Raw genomic sequence first — 18,933 nt, forward strand, 5'->3', positions numbered from 1 at the left:
CCAGATTGAGGAGAGCAGACACGAGTCGAGTCAATTGAACAGCTCAGTATGAAGGGAGAGTATAAGGTTCCAAGAAGGATTGGAGGATATGGGTGAGTGGGTGGTTAAGGGAATTGAAGAATCCGGGGAAAGCTGAAAGCTGAAAGCTGAGATGCAAGGAAGTTCGGAGTTGCATTCAGTGGCGGAGAGACATGCCACTACAGTATGGGGGTAGGGTATTATGGAATATCAATGGATCAGATATTATTATAAATTCATTTAATACTTTCTATCTATTTAACTTAATATTTTAGTCAATATATACAGCTATTTTTTATATATAATCCAGTTTATGAACACTTTGGCCTCATCTACTACAATGAAGACAGTTGTATACAGTCAACTGCGTTGATTGTATAGAATAGACTATAATACCTATAATAAATAACAGAATAATAGAATAATAGATTATTAAATTAACTACTCGATCCATCACACATTAATTTTATAAACTTCCTCCACTCAATAGTCCAATTCATTGCTTTTTCTTGTTCTTCGTTACTCCAAGTCCTCGTTGTCTTCATCTGCTGCCTGCTTCTCCCGCCTTTCGCTGCGTGGAAGCTCCAACGTGGACTTTCCAAGTTCCTCCCTACAACATTGAACTCCGAGTCTCCCACCTGGGCACCCACAACCATGGTCTCCCAACAAGAGCGCGATATTCTACGTGCCGAGATTCGTTCTCGTGGTGAGAAACTATCCGCTCAAGACCGTGAGAATCTCATCAGACCTTACCTGCCCGATCCCTCCGATCTACCAACATCTCGACCGAGAGCCTCAACCGCGAACTCCTCCTCCTCCCACTCGCGACGTCAGAAGAACCAGAAGACTCGAAAGACTCCAATTCGCACATTCGTCAAGTCGCAACTTCACCATCTGACCTATGCCATCACTCATATTATCTTCGGTATCATCGTGCGTCTTCTGCAAGCCTACCATGCCGTGGTGGAACGAGTCTTTGCCATCGTTTATCACCACCACCGGACGCCGGAGCTGATTCGGAAGGATGTGCGCGGGTTGAAGCGCTTACCGCAGCATCTAAGTATTCTTCTGACCTTGCGCACGGAAGATGATACGCTGGCGGTTCTGATGGATGAGGTGGCTGAGTTAGTGGCCTGGAGTGCTTGTGCGGGGATTTCTCAACTGAGTATATATGAGAAGACAGGTATTTCCACCTATATCGTACTACCTTGTCATATTCATTTATGAACTGGAAGAGAAAGGAAAGAAATAACTAACACAGATCTAAATTCAGGTGCCTTGAAATCTTGCATCCCAGCCTTACATCAAATCATCACCACCAAGCTCGCATCTTACTACGGCTCACCCTCCCAACAACCGAATCTGCAGCTCTTTGCACCCCATCACCCAATCTATGGCGCCAACTCCAACCCCAGATCCGAAGTACCTCCCCTGACACTTCTACTCCTCTCCGCCACAGACGGTCGAGAAACCATGGTAGACCTGACCAAGACTCTGGCCGAGATGTCCCAGAACGGCAAACTGTCTCCGGAGGATATTACGCCAGAACTGGTTGATGCTGAAATCAGTGAAATCACTTCCCAGCCTCTCCAGTCCGAAACCGAATCGGATCGCGCCCCGATTAATATCATTAAGCCTGAGCCTGACCTGTTACTGATCTTTGGGCCTTACTTGAAACTCGATGGGTACCCGCCGTGGCAGATCCGCCTTACAGAGATGTATTGTACTGGGGATCGGAGTCATGGTATGACTGGGTATGGTGAGGCTGTGGAATATCAAGGTTTCATGCGGGGCTTGTGGCATTATGCTGGAGCTCAAATGCGATTCGGACGCTGAGGAACTTTATGAACTAGGAGGTGGTTCCTAGGGGGATCCTAAGCTGTATAGTTCGGTGTGTTTTTTATGTTTCATTTTATGTTATACCCGATCAGCATCGACATTGAGGCCTACATCTTCATATAGTCATTCATATATATCTCTGTATCTCAATTTGCATTCATAATTGTTCTTATCATGGCGACGAGGAGGGAGGGAAATGTCATTGAATATTCATTAATTTGTTTAAGTTGTGGTGTCAGTATGCTATGCCATGAAATAAAATCTGAAATGAGAAACAAATGGAACCGATAGACACAATGCGTAATATAAAAGAAGCCAGAAGAGAAAGCCCTCGGGGAAGGGAAGCGCAAATGAAACCAGATGCAAGGCTTATGCACACGAAACATCCAACTCCAACGGTATAGGGTAGTCAACGAAATGAAAAAAAGAGTAAAAACAGAAAATAAAAGAAATGCATGAACAATATCCATCAAGTCAGACGAAGTAAAGGGCGATGGTGAATGTGTAGTGTCGTAGGTACATGTTCATGTTTATGTCGTGTTCATGATATCGAGTATTCGATCAAGGTCGTATCCATAACCGATAACATGGGAATGCAGCGCAGTGTATTATTATTATCCATTCATCCGATCAAGGTTCATTGCATCCAATGGCCAACCAGACGGCATAGATCTAGTGGACCACGACGTAGCAGCATGACCGTGGACGCAATCGAGACATCGGACAATTTCCATTCCCGCCTCAGTAACGCCCTCAACAGCACAGCTGGAGCATATCTTCCGGCGAGAAACTGTATCCGAAATATCAAGAGTCTCGTTTGGAGTGTAGATATCTGATTGATGGAGGGCCTTGGTGCTTGGGTTGATGCCCGGACATGTTAGGGCATCGCACTGGCGAAGACAGATAAAGCAAGCTCTTTCACCGCAAAGATCGCAGTCCGCATACGCATCTAGTACCTGCCGTGTCGTGGGACGGCGGTGACAGATGTGACAGGGACGAAGTGCTGAAGGGGATGTTGTAGGGTAAGGTAGCGGGACGAGAGACTTTGGCGAAACGGGCGGAGAGTAAGGGTCTTGTGGCGAGGCGTAGACATTTGGAGAGAGGAGAGAAGATTGTTGATGTGTGGGGAGAGTTAGGTAAGGTGTCTGAACATGGCGACGCTTTCGAGGGAGACAGCGCGGGCGAAAAGAGAGATCGTCCGTCTCTGTTGGATGTCGGGATAGGGGCAATGAACAGTTACTCTCCCGATCGGGGCGATCTACTCGGTAGTGCCCGAAAGTTGGACTGTATTGACGGGATAGATGGGTCAGTTGAATTCCGGGGACATAGATACAAGGTCGAGTCCCTCAGTGGGGGGAGTTGCTATGGACTACTTACGGCTTTGTTAATGTTGCGGAGTCTTCATGATCGCGTTTTCGCTTTCGCCAGCCAGCAGCCACTAGGTCTGATGGATCTGCAAATCCAGGCATGGATGAGGGGGGATTATGGTCCCACCGATGCATAGATCATCTAGAGGAGTCGAGGATCGAGGTTGGAGGGGGGAAAACAAGCAAACAACAAAGGCTTGAATGATAGAAGTTTCGATGTTGAGAGAAATAAAGCTACCGGGGGTGTACACCGCCTACGGATAGTCAGGCGGTGAACTGATAATGTGTTTATCGCTCGGCGGGCAGTTGACATTGAGTACATTGAGTGAGTAGATTGAATGTAAAAAATAAAGTATAAGCATGTACTAGTAGTCATGATTGAGGAAAGATGGACGGTTATAATGAGGTACAGTAATTGCTTCGAAAATTGAAAGCGAGCTATGAATATATGGGTGGTGGGTCAGTGGAACAATAGTGCACAGATATTCAATGTTTATAGTACTTAGTTATGGTAAGGACGATAACAGAGAAGAACTCTCAGACTGCTTTATATTATCTGAATGGAGTATAAGCGGGTATCCATTCAAGGTGATAGAAGTCACTTGAAGAGTGAACTTGGAATCAGCAAGAATGGAAGCCCATTCTTGCAAATTAACACTGGGTCTAGTCTTCTACTCTGTCGCAAATCCAAGTGGTATATGTTTACTTACTATACTCCTGGGCCCAACACTAACGAGCCACCGCTGTCATTAAGATGGGGCAACAGTCTTATTAGGACTAAAGCATATTAGCATAGGCTGCATAGCCTGAAATGGGTGGAGACCAAGGCAAATCTCGAAACCAGCGTATTCTAGTGTCGGGGAAGGTTAGGATAGTCCCGGGCGCGCAGTTCAATTGATTCTAATTTTGAATCTTATTTTTGGATAAGCTTGTCTCGTTTCTTTTTTTTTTTTCTTTTCTCCTCACTCAAGTAAAGAAAGAACTGATTCTTTCCTTCTTCCCTTACTATCTGCGAGTCAAAGATGCAGGTTTAATTCGGGTTAAAATTCAGTCTGCCAAGATAGTCCACGGTATAGAAGGCGGCAAAAGTCTTATCCGGATAGACTAGATTCTCGCTTCACGACCGGGACATTTTCTGAGGCTCCGAGTGGTAGAGACGAAGAAGAAGCCGAATTGCAAGACCCAATGGCCCTCTTTTATCGGGGAGCCGGCGGGTCAATTGTGGGATCGGGATGCCGGGGTCTCACATCTCCGTCTAGATTTCGGCTCCATTATGATGATATCTATGTTCTTGGCTTGCTAGTTTCCTGTTATCGCTTACCCCTGCCCCCACAGAGTATCTTTTTTTAGAGCTTGGGATATATTTATCAATCACGAACATATATTTCAAGGTACGAAAACGAGAAGGGGTTTTGTGGGGCAGTGTGTTTAGGAGGTGTTCCATATACTATTGATTTGGAGTTTTATTGGGAGAAAGTTAAAGTGCCGACTATCGGCAATAGAGTGGGAGGACAATTGGGGAGTATGTGGGAGGTGAGTTCAAGTTATAGAAGTGAGGTACTAATTGAATATAGTATTATAAGAGACAGTCTAGTATCTTAGTATATACTTTATTATCCTCTATGTACCATCTACTACATACTATACTCTATACTCTATAGTAAGTACTTTCTACATAGTGTAGTGTAGTGTGGTTGTTCGATGATTGTGGGGACGTGGGGAAGTCACGTGGATATGCTAAACGCCGATTCTGTGCGGAATTTGTGGCTGAGAATGAGGATTTGATGTATTATGATAGATAAATGATAACTGTCTTTGATTGTATTTTCTCTTCATATCCTATTTGTTATACTACAGACTCTATTCATCCTATTTGTTATACTACAGATATAGTTAAACCAAGTGGTTGACTAAGCCAAGCTTTGGTGGAGATTCCCCATTGGAATCCCGGAATTCTTGCGTAATCCATCATTTCCGATTGCATTCGGCATTTTGATCGGCGGATTTTGGGACCTTTGGGTTCCTGTTCTTTTCTCTCTTTCGCAAACCTCGGCCTTGAAATTCTCTGGAGATCTCTTGAATTATTCCCAAGTGATTACAATTTTTAATCCTCCAAGCTGATCCGGACTGCTGTCCATGCTCTTCCTGCTGCTTTCTACATATGGCATGCTTCTAGCCTCAACCTAAACCCTCCTCATGGACGAGGGTTCCGATAAAGCCCCTCGACGGAAGAGGGTCTCCAGAGCATGCGACCGATGTCGCAGCAAAAAAGTGAGTGGTCACCTTCTCTGCTGTCAACTTCAAAAGCTTGCCAGAAGTCTTGCGCTAACCGATGCGCCCTGCGTTTCCCCAACTTTTTAGGATAAATGTGATGGTATTCGTCCCACTTGCTCCGCCTGCCAGGCGTCTGGCCAAACATGTTCGTACGATCCGCATGCGAAGAAACGAGGTCTCCCCGAAGGTTATGTCCGGGGACTAGAGAAATTATGGGCCCTGTCAATCTGCAACATCGATGGCTTTGAAGACACCATGTTAGCCATGCTGGGAACGACAATGGAATCCGAGAATCGTCGGGACAAATTGATGTCGGTCTGGACGGACGATAACTCTTCAGAGAGTCTACACGAGACCTGGAAGTCAAGTCGCTTGTACACCGCACTCGAAAAGATGCTGTCGAACTCGGAACCACTTCCCACCGTCACAGGAAAGCGATCGCGAAACCCACGTGATGATTACCTAGATGGCCCGGATGGTCAATGGGGATTTCGAGTCGGTCGAGAAGCAAGTCCATTAGGTCCCGAAGTGCCACGAGTAGTTGGACCGCTGGGCGGACTCTCCCCCGATGCGAAACGAGCGCGCCTGGCGCAGGCCCCAGTGGATGGTCGTGCTACGCAATCGGGCAATATTCCTCGTACACTTCAGCTACCACCGCAGACCTCACAACTCCTTGATATTTACTTCGCTACCACTCATTCGTGGCTGCCTATCGTTGCGAAACATAACATCCTCCGCGCCTCTTACCTCTACGCCAATGCGCCTTTCTCCGTGACGACGACTTCTCCGGGTTCTGGAGACCATGCCGCTTTATGGGCTATCTTGAGCTATACCATTACTCAAGCTCGATCAGACCCACGAATGGGACCCGCTGGTGCACTCTCTCTAGCCAAAGAATACTACACTATAGCACGGTATTTGATCCCCTCTGAAAAGGAGCGCTACGAGCTGGGTCACATCCAAGCATTACTACTTCTAACGTTGGTCAACATGGGACTTGATGACTGGAACGCTTCGTGGCTCTTAATTGGGCAAGCTGTGCGGATGGCCATTGCAATGGGATTGGGAGTGATGACTGACACCCGCCGTTCTGATGAATTGAGACAAGGCAAGGCTGTCTTCTTGGGATGCTTTGTGATTGACTCTTTCTTGTCCTTCCGCCTTTCCCGATGCCCGGCAATGACATCAAATGAACTGGCGACCGTTGGCCTTCTAGAAGAGGATGGACTGGAGGAATGGAACTCTTGGGTCGATGTGCTTCCACCGGCCGGCGTTTCGCATGGCAAAAATGCTCCACGTAGAGGCCCACTGCTAGCATTAAGCTGCTTTAACCGGTTGGTTGAACTGGCTAGTGTCTTGAACAAGACGTCGCGAAACTTGGCGATGGGATACACCGGTGCCTCCTTTGCTCAGCAGCTGGTGGTGGACCTAAAGCGGTGGGATGATGGATTACCTCTTGGATGTCGACTTATCGGACCTGAAAGCATTTATCCGGAACGACACTCCGCTTTGCTACCACACCAGAGTTATCTTGGCCTTACCTATGTGGCCACATTGCTTTGGTTGTATCTACGTCTCATTCCCGGGGAACAAGGACTTCACCGGGCGCAACGCCCAGCAACAGAGGGAGCCAAGAAGCTTCTGTACCGAGGACTGTCTATGATTTCTCAACAATTGGAGAATTTCCCCGTTTGTGGATTCCCACCAATTTTTGAATTTGGGCTACGCACCATCTCCGAGCAGGCCTTCTCACTACGACATGAAGTTGATGCCGCAGACAGCTTTCCTTTTGCTCAATGGGCAGAAGAGTTTCAACAAAAAACCGCGAGCTTAATACCAACATGGCCTGTATATGGGTCCTTGGTTTCTTCGATGAACCGCTGGCAACAATCTCGGGATTATCCTGGACAGCAACCAGCATTCCCAGATCAAGTTGTACCCCCTGCTATGCCTGGCATTGCCCCTCTTGGTGGCCCTGTACATGCACCCGGGACGGGTCCTCAGAGTATGCTCCCTCATAATCAAGCGAATTATGCTTCGTCTATCCTTGGTATCAGTATACCCGTCGACGGCCAGTCCATGACACCCAAGGATACCGTCATGGAGAACTCTGATTTGTTCATGATGGACGTGTCCCATCCGCAAGCAATGGATGCACATTCAGTCCTTACAGATAAGGTGACGCCACGTAGTGGTCCTGATGCGATCTACCCACCCGGCAGCGCACCCCCGCAGCCAGCCACTCCAGATTCATCTACTTCTAATGTGATGATGACTGGAAAGCCACCAACGAGTGATCGATCAATGCCAGTTCCTCCCGGTGACAATATGCCATTTGACCCATCTGTGAATGGTGATCTGGACGCGATTTTTAAGGACTTGGCATATTTGGACACCACTGAATGGTCGAATAACCGCGAGGCTGGACTGAAAGATTTTGGATTCATGGATGATAGTACCTTCCAGGCTTTCTGTCACGATCCCGACCGACTGGGTGGTACACAGCCTCTTGTTCATCCACCATCAATTGCGGATATCTGGCCACCACCAGGATTTTTCCCGGAAACATTCCAAGAGGTGCCTGAAAAGACGATGAACGGCTGATCTTGCGAAGTGTGAAATGAATTCGCTTCCTCGAGCAAGAATATTATTCATCCATTGAAGCTACCTCAGCCTCGAGCCTTGGGGTTCTGGTCTTGTCCCGTGCGGACAAAAAAAACTAAGATTGGATTGACCCACCCACCAATGCCGTCCGTCCCACTTTCCACGGCTTTCCGAAGTAGCTCAGCCTGCTTTCTGTAAAGACCAGATACTCGGACCGACATCCCCGTACCGCATTGTCCAAATGCCCCGATGTTTCGTCCAAACATTCGGATAACTAGTCTGCGCTACTGGCGGGTTAAGTTTCATGGTTTCATGGTTTCATGGTTTCACCTGTCATAAAAGTGACTAGCCGGTGCTAGGTGCCACTGAGAAGAAGAGATCCCCACTGCCAAAGCCTTATTGAGCTTTAGTACAGAATTTCTCTGGCATGAAGGTGTGTGTATTATTGTATACAGATAATCTGTATTCCATCCGGAATAAAGACGGCCGGATATCTAGATTTAAAAGTGAATATTTATGGGCCCATTGAATCTACACACATAACTACATAGATATTAATGAATCGATATCTTTGGATTAAGCTTTCATTATAGTTTCAATAGCCATGTGCGTATTACTGTAGATCTGTCAATAATTATCGACGTAGCCTGTTTTTGGTAAGGATGGATCCGGGTGGATCTGGCGATGTTCAGGGGTTAGATTCCGCGCAGGCAACGCGATAATCTTGAATTCTATGAGGGATTTTGAGATGACTTGGCAGAAATAAAGGATTGTGTGATTTAAGGTGATACTTAATCCAATCCGGAGTCTACAGTAAAGAGTGTTCTTCTAACTTGTACTCCGTAGTATATACATCAACTACAGTCTTGTTGTTCTGCAGACCGTTCACGTGACTCAACACCCGTGGTTTTAGGTGATTTGACAGCTTCAACACTGAAATTGACAGATAATGATAATTCATTAATTGATTTAACTTATGTGCTAATCTTAAAAGACTGATGTATCTTAATCCAAATCCTCAAGATCTCATCTTCTACTCTAATATTGTAGGTGTCCCTTAACCTTCTACTGTATACTGCAGGCTTGGACTGTTTGTCCCTTTTGTCCCTTTTGCTCTTTGGTCAAACTCAATTTTAACCTTTGAACCTCGGCATCTTCAACTTCCTCCTGAAACTTACTGAAGCTCCCTTTCTCTCCTTGAAGCTCTTTCACTATGGTTGTTTGTACCACTTTGTGCCACCCCTGGCGATCATCAGGATCATCCTTGAGATGAGTCCACGAACCCAACTCTTTTGTCCCTTGTTTCCCCACTCCTCACTTGCCCCCCCGTCGATCTTTTACTCGTTATGTGTTTCCAAACCCGCAACCGATGACGCTGGCCGTGGGGCTGGCGGGTAGACTTGAACTCCCGCGCACAGCCTCGTTGGTTCATGGCCCGCGTGGTCGATGATCGCTCCCTAATGAACCAGGCGGTTAGCCTATCACTCCCGCGCTTCATTGTCGGTCAACCAATCCTTGGGTTCGTGCTGCTGTGCTTGCCCCATGGATCGTCGGGTTCACCAGCACTGGGTTATGGGGAAAATTATGCGAAAAGGGAGAACGATAGACCTGTTTGCCGTCGATGATCCTCGTCCCTTTGTCTTTTCCTGCACGTTTCAGCAGGCACCGCTTGCCTGTCCTTGAGTCTCCTTCACAACTTTTTCTCTTCTTCTTCTTCTTCTCCTTCTGCATTTTTCCTCTTCCCTTGACAGTTTGTTCTGTGCTTTGTTGAAACCTCCCGTGGTTTCTTTCTATGGCGTCGCTCTTTACATTCCTTTTTTGAACGACCCGATTCATTCCTTTGAAATTATACCGATATCGACCATGTTGGGCTCTCCACGACGATGGATTCTCATCGTCTCACCGCTCCTTACCTTTACCTTTCTCTACTACGTCTTCAACACGTATGACGCAACACCGGCCGCCCCGAAAAACCAGGACCAATGGGCTCAAATGGAGGAGGAACACATGATTTTGGAGGGAACTCAATCACCTGTGGAATCGGTGACCCCGTCTACTAGCAGCACTGATCATGAGGAACGATGCGAACACCTACGCCACGCTATGGACGATGTGATGGTCATTTTGAAAACCGGTGCAACGGAATCTTTGGAAAAGGTGCCGATACAGTTACGCACTGGCCTCCAATGCGTCCCGCATTTCGCAGTCTTCTCAGACTACGAAGAAGTCATTCATGGTGTGCGCACCTATGATGTCCTACAAAACGTCACCCAAGAGACCCTTGACAGAGAACCGGAATTCGAGCTTTACAAACATCTGCAGGCAGTCGGTCGCGACGGCTTGTCCAGCGATGACTTAGGCGACGACTCCAATGGCCCCTTTGGAAAACAGAACAATCCCGGATGGAAGTTGGACAAGTGGAAGTTTCTGCCTATGACCGCTGGTGCGATGGAACTCATGCCAGATGCGAAATGGTATATCTTTATTGAGGCTGATACTTACGTTGTCTGGCAAAACATGATCAACTGGTTGCAGCACTTGGATCACACTCGAAGTTATTATCTTGGTAGCCCGATGCAAATCGGTGATACTCTTTTCGCATATGGTGGTTCAGGAGTCATTTTATCGAACAAGGCAATGACTCGTTTGAACGCTCATCGCGCTGAGGCTCAAGAGGAACTGGAGAAAATGACCGCCATTGAATGGGCTGGTGATTGTGTTCTGGCCAAAGCCCTTGAAGAGACAAATATTTTCTTGACGTGGGCTTGGCCTATGATGATGACTTCTGGACCGTCGGAAGTCGACCATTTCTCCGAAGCTTACGGCCGACAGCCCTGGTGTTTCCCAGTGATTTCGTATCATCACATGCTTCCTAGTGATATTGAAGACTTTTGGAGTTTTGACCGAGGCTGGTTCACAAGCGGCAAGAATGCCCTTCTGTTGCACGCCGATGTCTACCGCGAATTCGTCCACGATAAAAACCTTTCCGAACGTGAAGATTGGGATAATCTCTCAGGAGCTGAGATCGTTTTTGAGGAGCCCACCGTCCCTTCTGTTGACTCATGCGCCGACGCTTGCATGATGAATAAAGAATGTCTGCAATACTCGTTTAACCACGATCAAAGTACATGCAAGCATGCCGCCACGACGCTCCAAGGTGTTGCCAGTAATGGGACCTCCTCTGGTTGGAATACTCGTCGTGTTCAAAAACTTCTCAATACTTTCCAGTCATCATGTCCTGAAGTCCAGTACATCTTTGACTAAATGACCTTTCGAATGCCTTGGCTTTTTCTTTCAAAACTGTATATATTTACGCATACCCTTCGCTGCACATATTTTCTTTCTTTTGACCTTTCTCATACTTTTCATCTTTCACACCTTGTCTTTCTCCTTTTTTCATCTACCTTACATCATAACCACCACAAACACATCGTCATCAACTTTACTTTTTCATCTCGGCGAATGATGAGATCATTGATGGGGCGTTATACTGGAGCGCTTTCTTCTTTCTTTGTCTTTCTGTTTTTTTTCTTTCTCGAGATATTTGCTGGATAGAGCGGTCACATCTGATGACTTGGTTCTATTCACTTACGGAGTTCTACATAGAGTCTCGGTATAGATGAAAGCATAGACCTTATCAAATGAATCTATCTACATCTAATGTTTCCATCCGTAATACACACTTGGTTGTAGTAGGGCTAATGTACTTGATATCTAAATTACCTCCAAGGCTCTTCATATGTACCTTTGGTTATGCCTGTATAGACTTCTTTCGTTACATCTTTTGCTACATCTTTGACCACTTCTTTCGCTGCAGTTCTCGATGCACCTTACGCTGCTCCTTTCGCTGCACCTTTGGCTACATATCCCGCTGAACCTCTGGCTAAACCTTTTCCTACGCCTTAGGATACACCTTTATCTGTATCTTTGGTTAAACCTTTCACTACATCTTGGGCTGTACCCTGGGAAATATCTTTGGCTATATGCATGTATATCTAAGTACAGTATACTTTCCAAGATTTGATTAAATATATTCATGTAAGTATAAGAGACCTTAAAACGGTCAACCGATGCAACCTTCCGAGGTGTTGTTGACATACCTTCGTGGATCCCAATAGCGATCTCCGCCTCTAAAACACCCCCTAGTGAATTAGACGACCACGGTACCAGATAATTGCATGTAAACTTTGCTAGATTACCTACCTACATATAAATACTAACATCATGATGACGTTGGGATCGCTATAGAATTAACTCAGCTATTTATTTTCTACTATACCGAAAGAGATTACCCGCTTAACTAAAGCGTTGAGATATCGTCAGTCACACGCCATTCATTCTTATGTCAACGGGCCATCTAACTATAACTAGTTAACTATCATTGTTAGGTAAAACAGCAGTGTAAAGATAGAAATAAAACTATAAATCGAGAAGATATTTCAAATCTGTCGAATATTCCCCTTTACTCAAATATTCTTTAATCATATGAAGCAGGATTTGAAGATAAAACATTGTTCCTAGTAGGTACTGAGCCATTACAACTCATTTGTCAGTGTACTTATTTACAAGGTCTTGGTTTTTTTCAGCATATTCATCCGATCGAATACGTCCTGTGAGAAACTCTTTTTAAGAATCACTCCTTTACATACGTTTCACGATGTTGCAACAGCTCCATGGAATGCTTTCTTACGGATATATGCAAGTCCACTTAGGGTTTCTTCATCTCATTCCGAGTATTTGGAATGAATCAACTCTCTATTTACCTTTGAGATGTATTTTTTGTTTATAATCATATATTCAATGAATTGTAAAACGCACATCAATTATGATAAATCGATACCAATAATCGACTAGGCTGCTTTTATTATATACACTCGAATTAAGCTGTACTCAGCGCCATACGCGGTAGGGAATTGAGCCTTTATAGGGCGTCTCGCACGCGCTTAGATCTCCAGGCGCTATTCTTCAATTCTTCTCTTACCACCCCAGTCAGATTATTGTTTGTTTTGTCTGACAGCTATCTCCAATCTGTCAACCCTCATTTCACTTCTGTCGACACTTTCAATTCACTACGAGCCCCCGGTAGCTTCTATCCAGGGATGGCGGGAAAAAGCGAATGAGACATTCGACGAGGGTAAAACTGGGTGAGGCTGAATGGAAGGGTGGTTTGCGCATCGATGAGAAGACCTCTGGCCCGACATGGATGAAAACTCTACCTTCGACGTGAAAATGAGAGAACGGCTTGGCCCCCAGCTTTAGACTGCTACTGCTGGAAATGGCTAGATGCCCCCCCCTTTCAGACCTATCTGGAGTTTGTGAGGAGTAACCGACGGGTACAGCACTGGAAGATCGACGATGACCAGACTACATAGGGTGAAGCGCTTCGCCTGGGAGCTATGCAGATTCCCCGAATGCGTCAAAAGAAGATCATCGATGCCGAATCAACCAACTCGAAGATTGACGAGGAGATCGTGATCACCTGCCTTCTCTCGTTCTTAGAAGGCTTCACCATCTCGAGTCCCGATGTCGATTGTGGGTGAACACTTACAGAGTTACACACGCCCCTCGGAGAAATACAAGGGCCCCATCATCGAGAGACCTATTCAAATACAATTAATCCGCAACATGTTACCGCCTGCAGGGTCAGGGGCAGCAGGAGTATCATCCCCGTTGCTACGCCAATGGTTAAAGGATGTGCGAATACAGCGAAGACATTCAAATTTGAGAGATAAAGTAATATAATGAGGCTCATATACAATCATTCTGATGAATCGAGCCTGGTTCTGATATAAATTACAAGATTCGCATCTGGCACCAGGGGAAGCTATGTGGTCGGATATCAGTTCCTGTCTGTCTGCGGCGCGTTCCATCCTCGACACGATCGCTGGAATAATCCATGTCAACAGAATGTTTCCAGATTTCTGGGTAAGTCAGTTCTATTATTTGCCTTTCTGTATTCTACCTATCAAGACTCCCTAACATGGTAGGTCAAGTTCACCCGATACCGAGGCCTCTGTTATCGGTATAATTTACACCGACACGATTCATGCAATGTCAGACGGAAACTAGCTCGGTTGCGAATACTTCCAAGGGTTAATATCGATTGCGCCTGTGGTATTGGACATATCAAATCATCGTGTTCATCGTATATATACGTGATTATATCACACAGGGCACTTTCAAAGTTACAATAAAGAAGCCCACGCTCGAAGAAAAGCATCATAATTAAGATGTGGCTCCATCTTTGTCCATCATGCCCATCACATTCTTACTTCATGCGGTTCATGGCCTTCGTTAGCATTTTCCAGAAAGGCTTCACACAGCTTCAACTCCAGCCTCACTGCTCTCAACCCTTTCATGATCAACCTGACTCTTCCGATGCCCCCAAATAATGACCGGCGTGATAGTCAAAATAATAGCAACACAAACCACAATTGCTTGTATTCCAAAGACAAGCCCCAGCCCATTTCGTATAATCCACGCAGGCTGGAAGTATCCCACGGCAAAGCCTCCACATGTTCGCCACATATTTAGAATTGCAGATACACAGGTTGACTTTTCTGGATATTTTGCCAGAGCATAAGAAGTGATGGTTCTATCGAGTCAAGTATCCTTGTTAGCAGGCGTGGTACATCCTTATGTTCTTTTTCATGAACGTACACAATGATTGCTACCATGCCGATATTTACCATGATCCAGCCAAATGCGATTCCAATCCAGTGTTTGCCGAATTTCATGGTAAGTCCATACGTAAGAAGACCAGCTATTAAGCTACCGGCTGGGAACCAGACTCCATGTAGTCGATACTCGGGACGCCAGTCATTCGAATGTCGGTGATAGATTCGCTCGTTGAAGACATATCCAACTACCCATCCTGATGCACCAGTAGAGTTAGCTGGTACAATGATTTATCATATGGATTATCTGAATAGATTAACTTACCGCAAAGAGCACCGATGACTCCTGCAAAACGCATAGATGAAGCCTCAATCGTGTTGAAAAGGTATGGCGGGCTATGCATGAATGTGTCTATTGTTGTGGTGATGCCTATCGGCCAGAGAAAGGTCACAAGAACAGCGAATCCTATGCATGTGAAATCAGTATAACAACTCAAAACTTCGAAAAGCGACCCCGAGAAGATTGGGCTCATAGGTACCTGTCATGAACAGCGGAAACTGAAAGACATAGACTACTATAGTTTGACACCAGTATGCCAGTGTAGCCAATTTTGGTAACTGAGTGTTCCCAATTCCGAAATATGAGCTTATTCGAGAGCATGCTCGTTTGCCCGGTACATAGTAGGTCTCACGTCCGAAAAGGAGGACTAGCATAGTGGAGAGACCGTACAAGGCTGTTAAGACACCGAAAGAGATCCGCCAATTGGTGCCAGCACCAATGTATCCGGCTATTGCTGGTCCGATAAAAGGGCCAACTAGAAATGTAGTGCCCCTGATTCTTTGTTAGCAGAAGATCACCAGTGAGTCCAAGCAATGTAGGCGGGTATCAAAGCATTAGGCCCAGGTGAAATGTACTTGCCAGATGTTGATCATTCGAGGCCATTCTAAGTAGGAAAAATCAGTACATAATACTTTGCTCAGGTGACTTTATTTCCTTCGCTTACCATCTGGCTGATATACATCATGAATGATAGGTAAGCCAATGACCTGTGGAACAGTTCCGAACAGGCCCTGCAGAGATCGAAACGTGGTAAATGTTCCATAGTCATGCGAGAGAGTAGCTCCCAAAACCATAAACATGGTGATGACCTGTGGCCAGATCCATATGGGAAACCTGTGGTCGAAGCGAGATACTAGTATCAGCTGGTTGAGTTTCAAATCCACCTTGTCATCGATAAAATGAGTGTTTTTGTGATGCGATACGGCAAATAAGAGGTAAAACACGAGACTGACCTTCCATAAGCCTCGATTAAGGGCACAGCGAAGATTCCACCAAATCCTTGCAGAAGAATGCCATAGTTCATACTTGTAGCGCTGTGATTAATTGTGATATTCCAGTCCATTGCTTGCTGCGTCACCAGCGTTGATCCCCAAACCATTGCTCTAATTCCGCATGTTAGTTTTAGTCAAGAAAAAAAAGGGAAAAGCGTTGATTTTGTTGAAGGTCAGCTTGTCTTACCCATCAGCTAAGAGAGAACTTGACATCAGCGCTATGAAGAGCAGTGTCTTCCGCGCCGAGCTCCAGTTTCGAGGATCATCAGATTCCATGGAATTTGAAGCTTTCAGATTAGATTCATGGTCCTCGTTGGAACGAGACAGACTGGCTGTGCCGTCCGACTCGTTCAGTTCAGCAACCGGATCTAATGAGGCCATAATGAAAAGAAATAATGCAAATGCAGATCCTAATCAATAGCTATAAAGGAATAAAAGAATAAAAGAAAATCTCCGGAGTAGTACAACGATCTGGAAATACCTCGCGGCAAGGGGAAGTAGAGTGACTATCACGTCTTTTTCCCACGTAGAGGGCGACAGAAGGTTTTATGCATCGGGGGAAAAGAATCAGGTTAACACATGGCCAGTATAAAACTCGCGTGGCTTCTGACTCGCATTGGATAAAGAATGAAGTAAAAAGTCAACTTGAAACGCGGAAAAAAGGGGGTGGAAGTTGTTCTGGAAGATGGGACGATGGAGTATCTGCCCGACGATCGGATGTGTCGGGGAACTCTATAGATAGATCGTATTTAGGCGGACAGAGTGACGATAGACAGTTCTCAGGAGCAATCACATTCCAGAGATTCGTACATGCAGGCGATCGTATCCGGTGTGGATATGCCCCCACTTGTGAGTTGTATAGATCATAAAACTTCAACCCGGTCAGATCAAGTGCCGAAAACAAAACAGAACAGACAGAACAGACAGGGTACATCTTAATTCCCCATCACAAACTCAAACATGTACTAAACTTTGTCCCTTTGTCACTTGGGACACACTAGTGACTCGCTAGTTCCGCCCGATCAGCCTTGCATGAACTACCACCTCCCTTGCTTGGCGGCATCCTCATTCACGGTTTGATTCGTCGTTAGGAAGCACTAGACACGCGGATCAATCCAACTGGATCCTTCATTTCAAAAGGCGAGCTCGGGTATATTCCCCTCTGTTCGTATGCAGGTTGGAATGTTTACCTTGATTGAATCTATCTAGATCTCCTTGTCTCAGAGATCGACGAAAAAACAAGTGATAAAAAGTAGATAAACCTGCGAGAGTCAGGGCAGGACATTAATAGGTCAACTTAAATCTGTTTCGAAATCTGAAGCCATGTCGTTGCTGAATCGGCTGGGTAATCTACTAGGCTTGTCCAAGTCGACTCCAGTGCACCCGGGGGCAGTATTGGCCGCGACAGTCACTACAGTAAGTTCAGCCTTGGACAGCGAATACGAAATAAAAATTTGGTTTACTCATGCAGTTCATACAGCCAGCCTCGTTGGGATTTGTACCGGTCGCAGTCCATTTAGATCTATTCACTATCGTTGCCCAGCTTGGAACAACAGCCAGCATTGAGGACGTAACGAAGGCCGTTAACAAGAAACAATCAACGAAGAATGGAGCGGAGATTAGCCCAAGGCTTATATGTATGCATTGGTTCCAAACTGGGAATCCTTTTTGCTGAAAAGCTCCTGATACTAATTTTGAACGCAGCCGATACGCTATACATCATGTCTGGATTAGGCCTGTTGGATCGCGTGGACGAGGACAGTTTCAGTCCAAATGCTATTACTCGCCACATGGCATTTGACATGCCTTCCAGTCAGCATGGAGCATTGCACTTTACCACAGAAGGAATGCTGGCCGGTGCATTCCTTTTGAAAAAGCTCCAAAGTCAGAATTTTGCATATCCCTTCGACGAGGCCAATGGCCCAGTCCAGTATGCATATGAACAGATGGGACAAAAAGAGTTATCCAAACAACACACGTACTCCATCATGGAAGCTGAAGGGCGGATGCCTAGTTTCAATATTTTCATGGAGGGCAAGTTCCTCAAATTCCAAACTTTCCCGGATCGCGCCAAGTCAATCGGGTATGACCTGCGCGCAGCGCTCAGCGAGCCCGGCTCTGTTGCCATGGTTGACATTGGTGGTGGACGTGGAGAGCTCCTCCTTGAAGTCCAAGCGGCTTTTCCACATCTAACTGCGGAGAATTTGCTTCTGCAGGAATTCAATGCAGATATCGAGGAAGTCCCCGGTTTGTCCCTGATGGAGTGGAACTATAAGATCAGTCCTGAACAACCAATCACTGGAGCCCGGATCTACTCACTTCAGCATATCTTGCACAATTTGCCGGATCTGGATTCCGTGGCGCTGTTGCAGAAACTCTCGCGTGCAATGTCCTTCACTTCGCGTCTCTTGATCATTGAGTATGCCAAGAACTCAACGTACACTCATCTTCATGCCAGTATGATTGCCCTTTATGGTGGCCGTGAGCGAAGCCCCACTGAATGGCGACAGCTTGCCCAAGTGTCTGGGTTAGAAGTTAATTTTGAGGCATATGTATCGAAAGGCGAGTCGTTGGTGGAAATGCGTAAAATTCGAGTGGGAACTGCAGAAAATCCGGCTCTATGATGATGGTGGAGGTTAAGAGACTTTCTTAGTATTGTGATAGAACAGACTGTATGTAATAATAAGAGATATCATGTTTCATTTCTTGAAAAGTCCAATTAAGAGAGTTTAAAAGATCACACTAAATCTTACTCTGCAAAGTTTGGGATTGATGAACGTCTGTTTTTGGTGGGATTTGATTCATCACATCCACCATGTCAATCTTGCCGGGAACCGGAAGCGAAGACGAACGATCCACTCTGGGTGATTTGCCAATTATAA

General features: G+C 45.8%; 6 protein-coding genes across 6 annotated transcripts; 4 read left to right on the forward strand and 2 right to left on the reverse strand.

The window, feature by feature from the left end:
• Positions 1–672: 672 nt before the first annotated feature.
• On the forward strand, positions 673–1,854 carry N7478_012115 (ditrans,polycis-polyprenyl diphosphate synthase; the record flags this gene model as incomplete). The annotated part of the gene is made up of 2 exons (XM_056928329.1): positions 673–1,201; positions 1,292–1,854. The coding sequence occupies 2 exons, from the start codon at positions 673–675 to the stop codon at positions 1,852–1,854; spliced, it is 1,092 nt and encodes a 363-aa protein (XP_056773437.1).
• Positions 1,855–2,471: 617 nt separating this feature from the next.
• On the reverse strand, positions 2,472–3,326 carry N7478_012116 (uncharacterized protein; the record flags this gene model as incomplete). The annotated part of the gene is made up of 2 exons (XM_056928330.1): positions 2,472–3,141; positions 3,235–3,326. 2 exons carry the CDS (start codon positions 3,324–3,326, stop codon positions 2,472–2,474), a joined length of 762 nt encoding a protein of 253 aa, XP_056773438.1.
• A 2,094-nt stretch (positions 3,327–5,420) lies between these two features.
• On the forward strand, positions 5,421–8,102 carry N7478_012117 (putative C6 transcription factor; the record flags this gene model as incomplete). Its single annotated transcript, XM_056928331.1, has 2 exons — positions 5,421–5,495; positions 5,586–8,102. The coding sequence occupies 2 exons, from the start codon at positions 5,421–5,423 to the stop codon at positions 8,100–8,102; spliced, it is 2,592 nt and encodes an 863-aa protein (XP_056773439.1).
• Positions 8,103–9,965: 1,863 nt separating this feature from the next.
• N7478_012118 (PAN domain-containing protein) lies at positions 9,966–11,366 on the forward strand (the record flags this gene model as incomplete). Its single annotated transcript, XM_056928332.1, has 1 exon — positions 9,966–11,366. One exon carries the CDS (start codon positions 9,966–9,968, stop codon positions 11,364–11,366), a length of 1,401 nt encoding a protein of 466 aa, XP_056773440.1.
• Positions 11,367–14,417: 3,051 nt separating this feature from the next.
• Positions 14,418–16,432, reverse strand: N7478_012119 (putative MFS transporter; the record flags this gene model as incomplete). Its single annotated transcript, XM_056928333.1, has 6 exons — positions 14,418–14,697; positions 14,763–14,976; positions 15,045–15,185; positions 15,724–15,893; positions 16,013–16,162; positions 16,239–16,432. The coding sequence occupies 6 exons, from the start codon at positions 16,430–16,432 to the stop codon at positions 14,418–14,420; spliced, it is 1,149 nt and encodes a 382-aa protein (XP_056773441.1).
• A 942-nt stretch (positions 16,433–17,374) lies between these two features.
• N7478_012120 (putative O-methyltransferase) lies at positions 17,375–18,675 on the forward strand (the record flags this gene model as incomplete). Its single annotated transcript, XM_056928334.1, has 3 exons — positions 17,375–17,467; positions 17,523–17,688; positions 17,756–18,675. The coding sequence occupies 3 exons, from the start codon at positions 17,375–17,377 to the stop codon at positions 18,673–18,675; spliced, it is 1,179 nt and encodes a 392-aa protein (XP_056773442.1).
• Between the last annotated feature and the right edge of the window lie 258 nt (positions 18,676–18,933).

Source organism: Penicillium angulare (genome assembly GCF_028827245.1).
Source record: "Penicillium angulare strain IBT 27051 chromosome Unknown utg000010l_segment0_segment0, whole genome shotgun sequence".
In the NCBI taxonomy this organism is placed as follows: domain Eukaryota; kingdom Fungi; phylum Ascomycota; class Eurotiomycetes; order Eurotiales; family Aspergillaceae; genus Penicillium; species Penicillium angulare.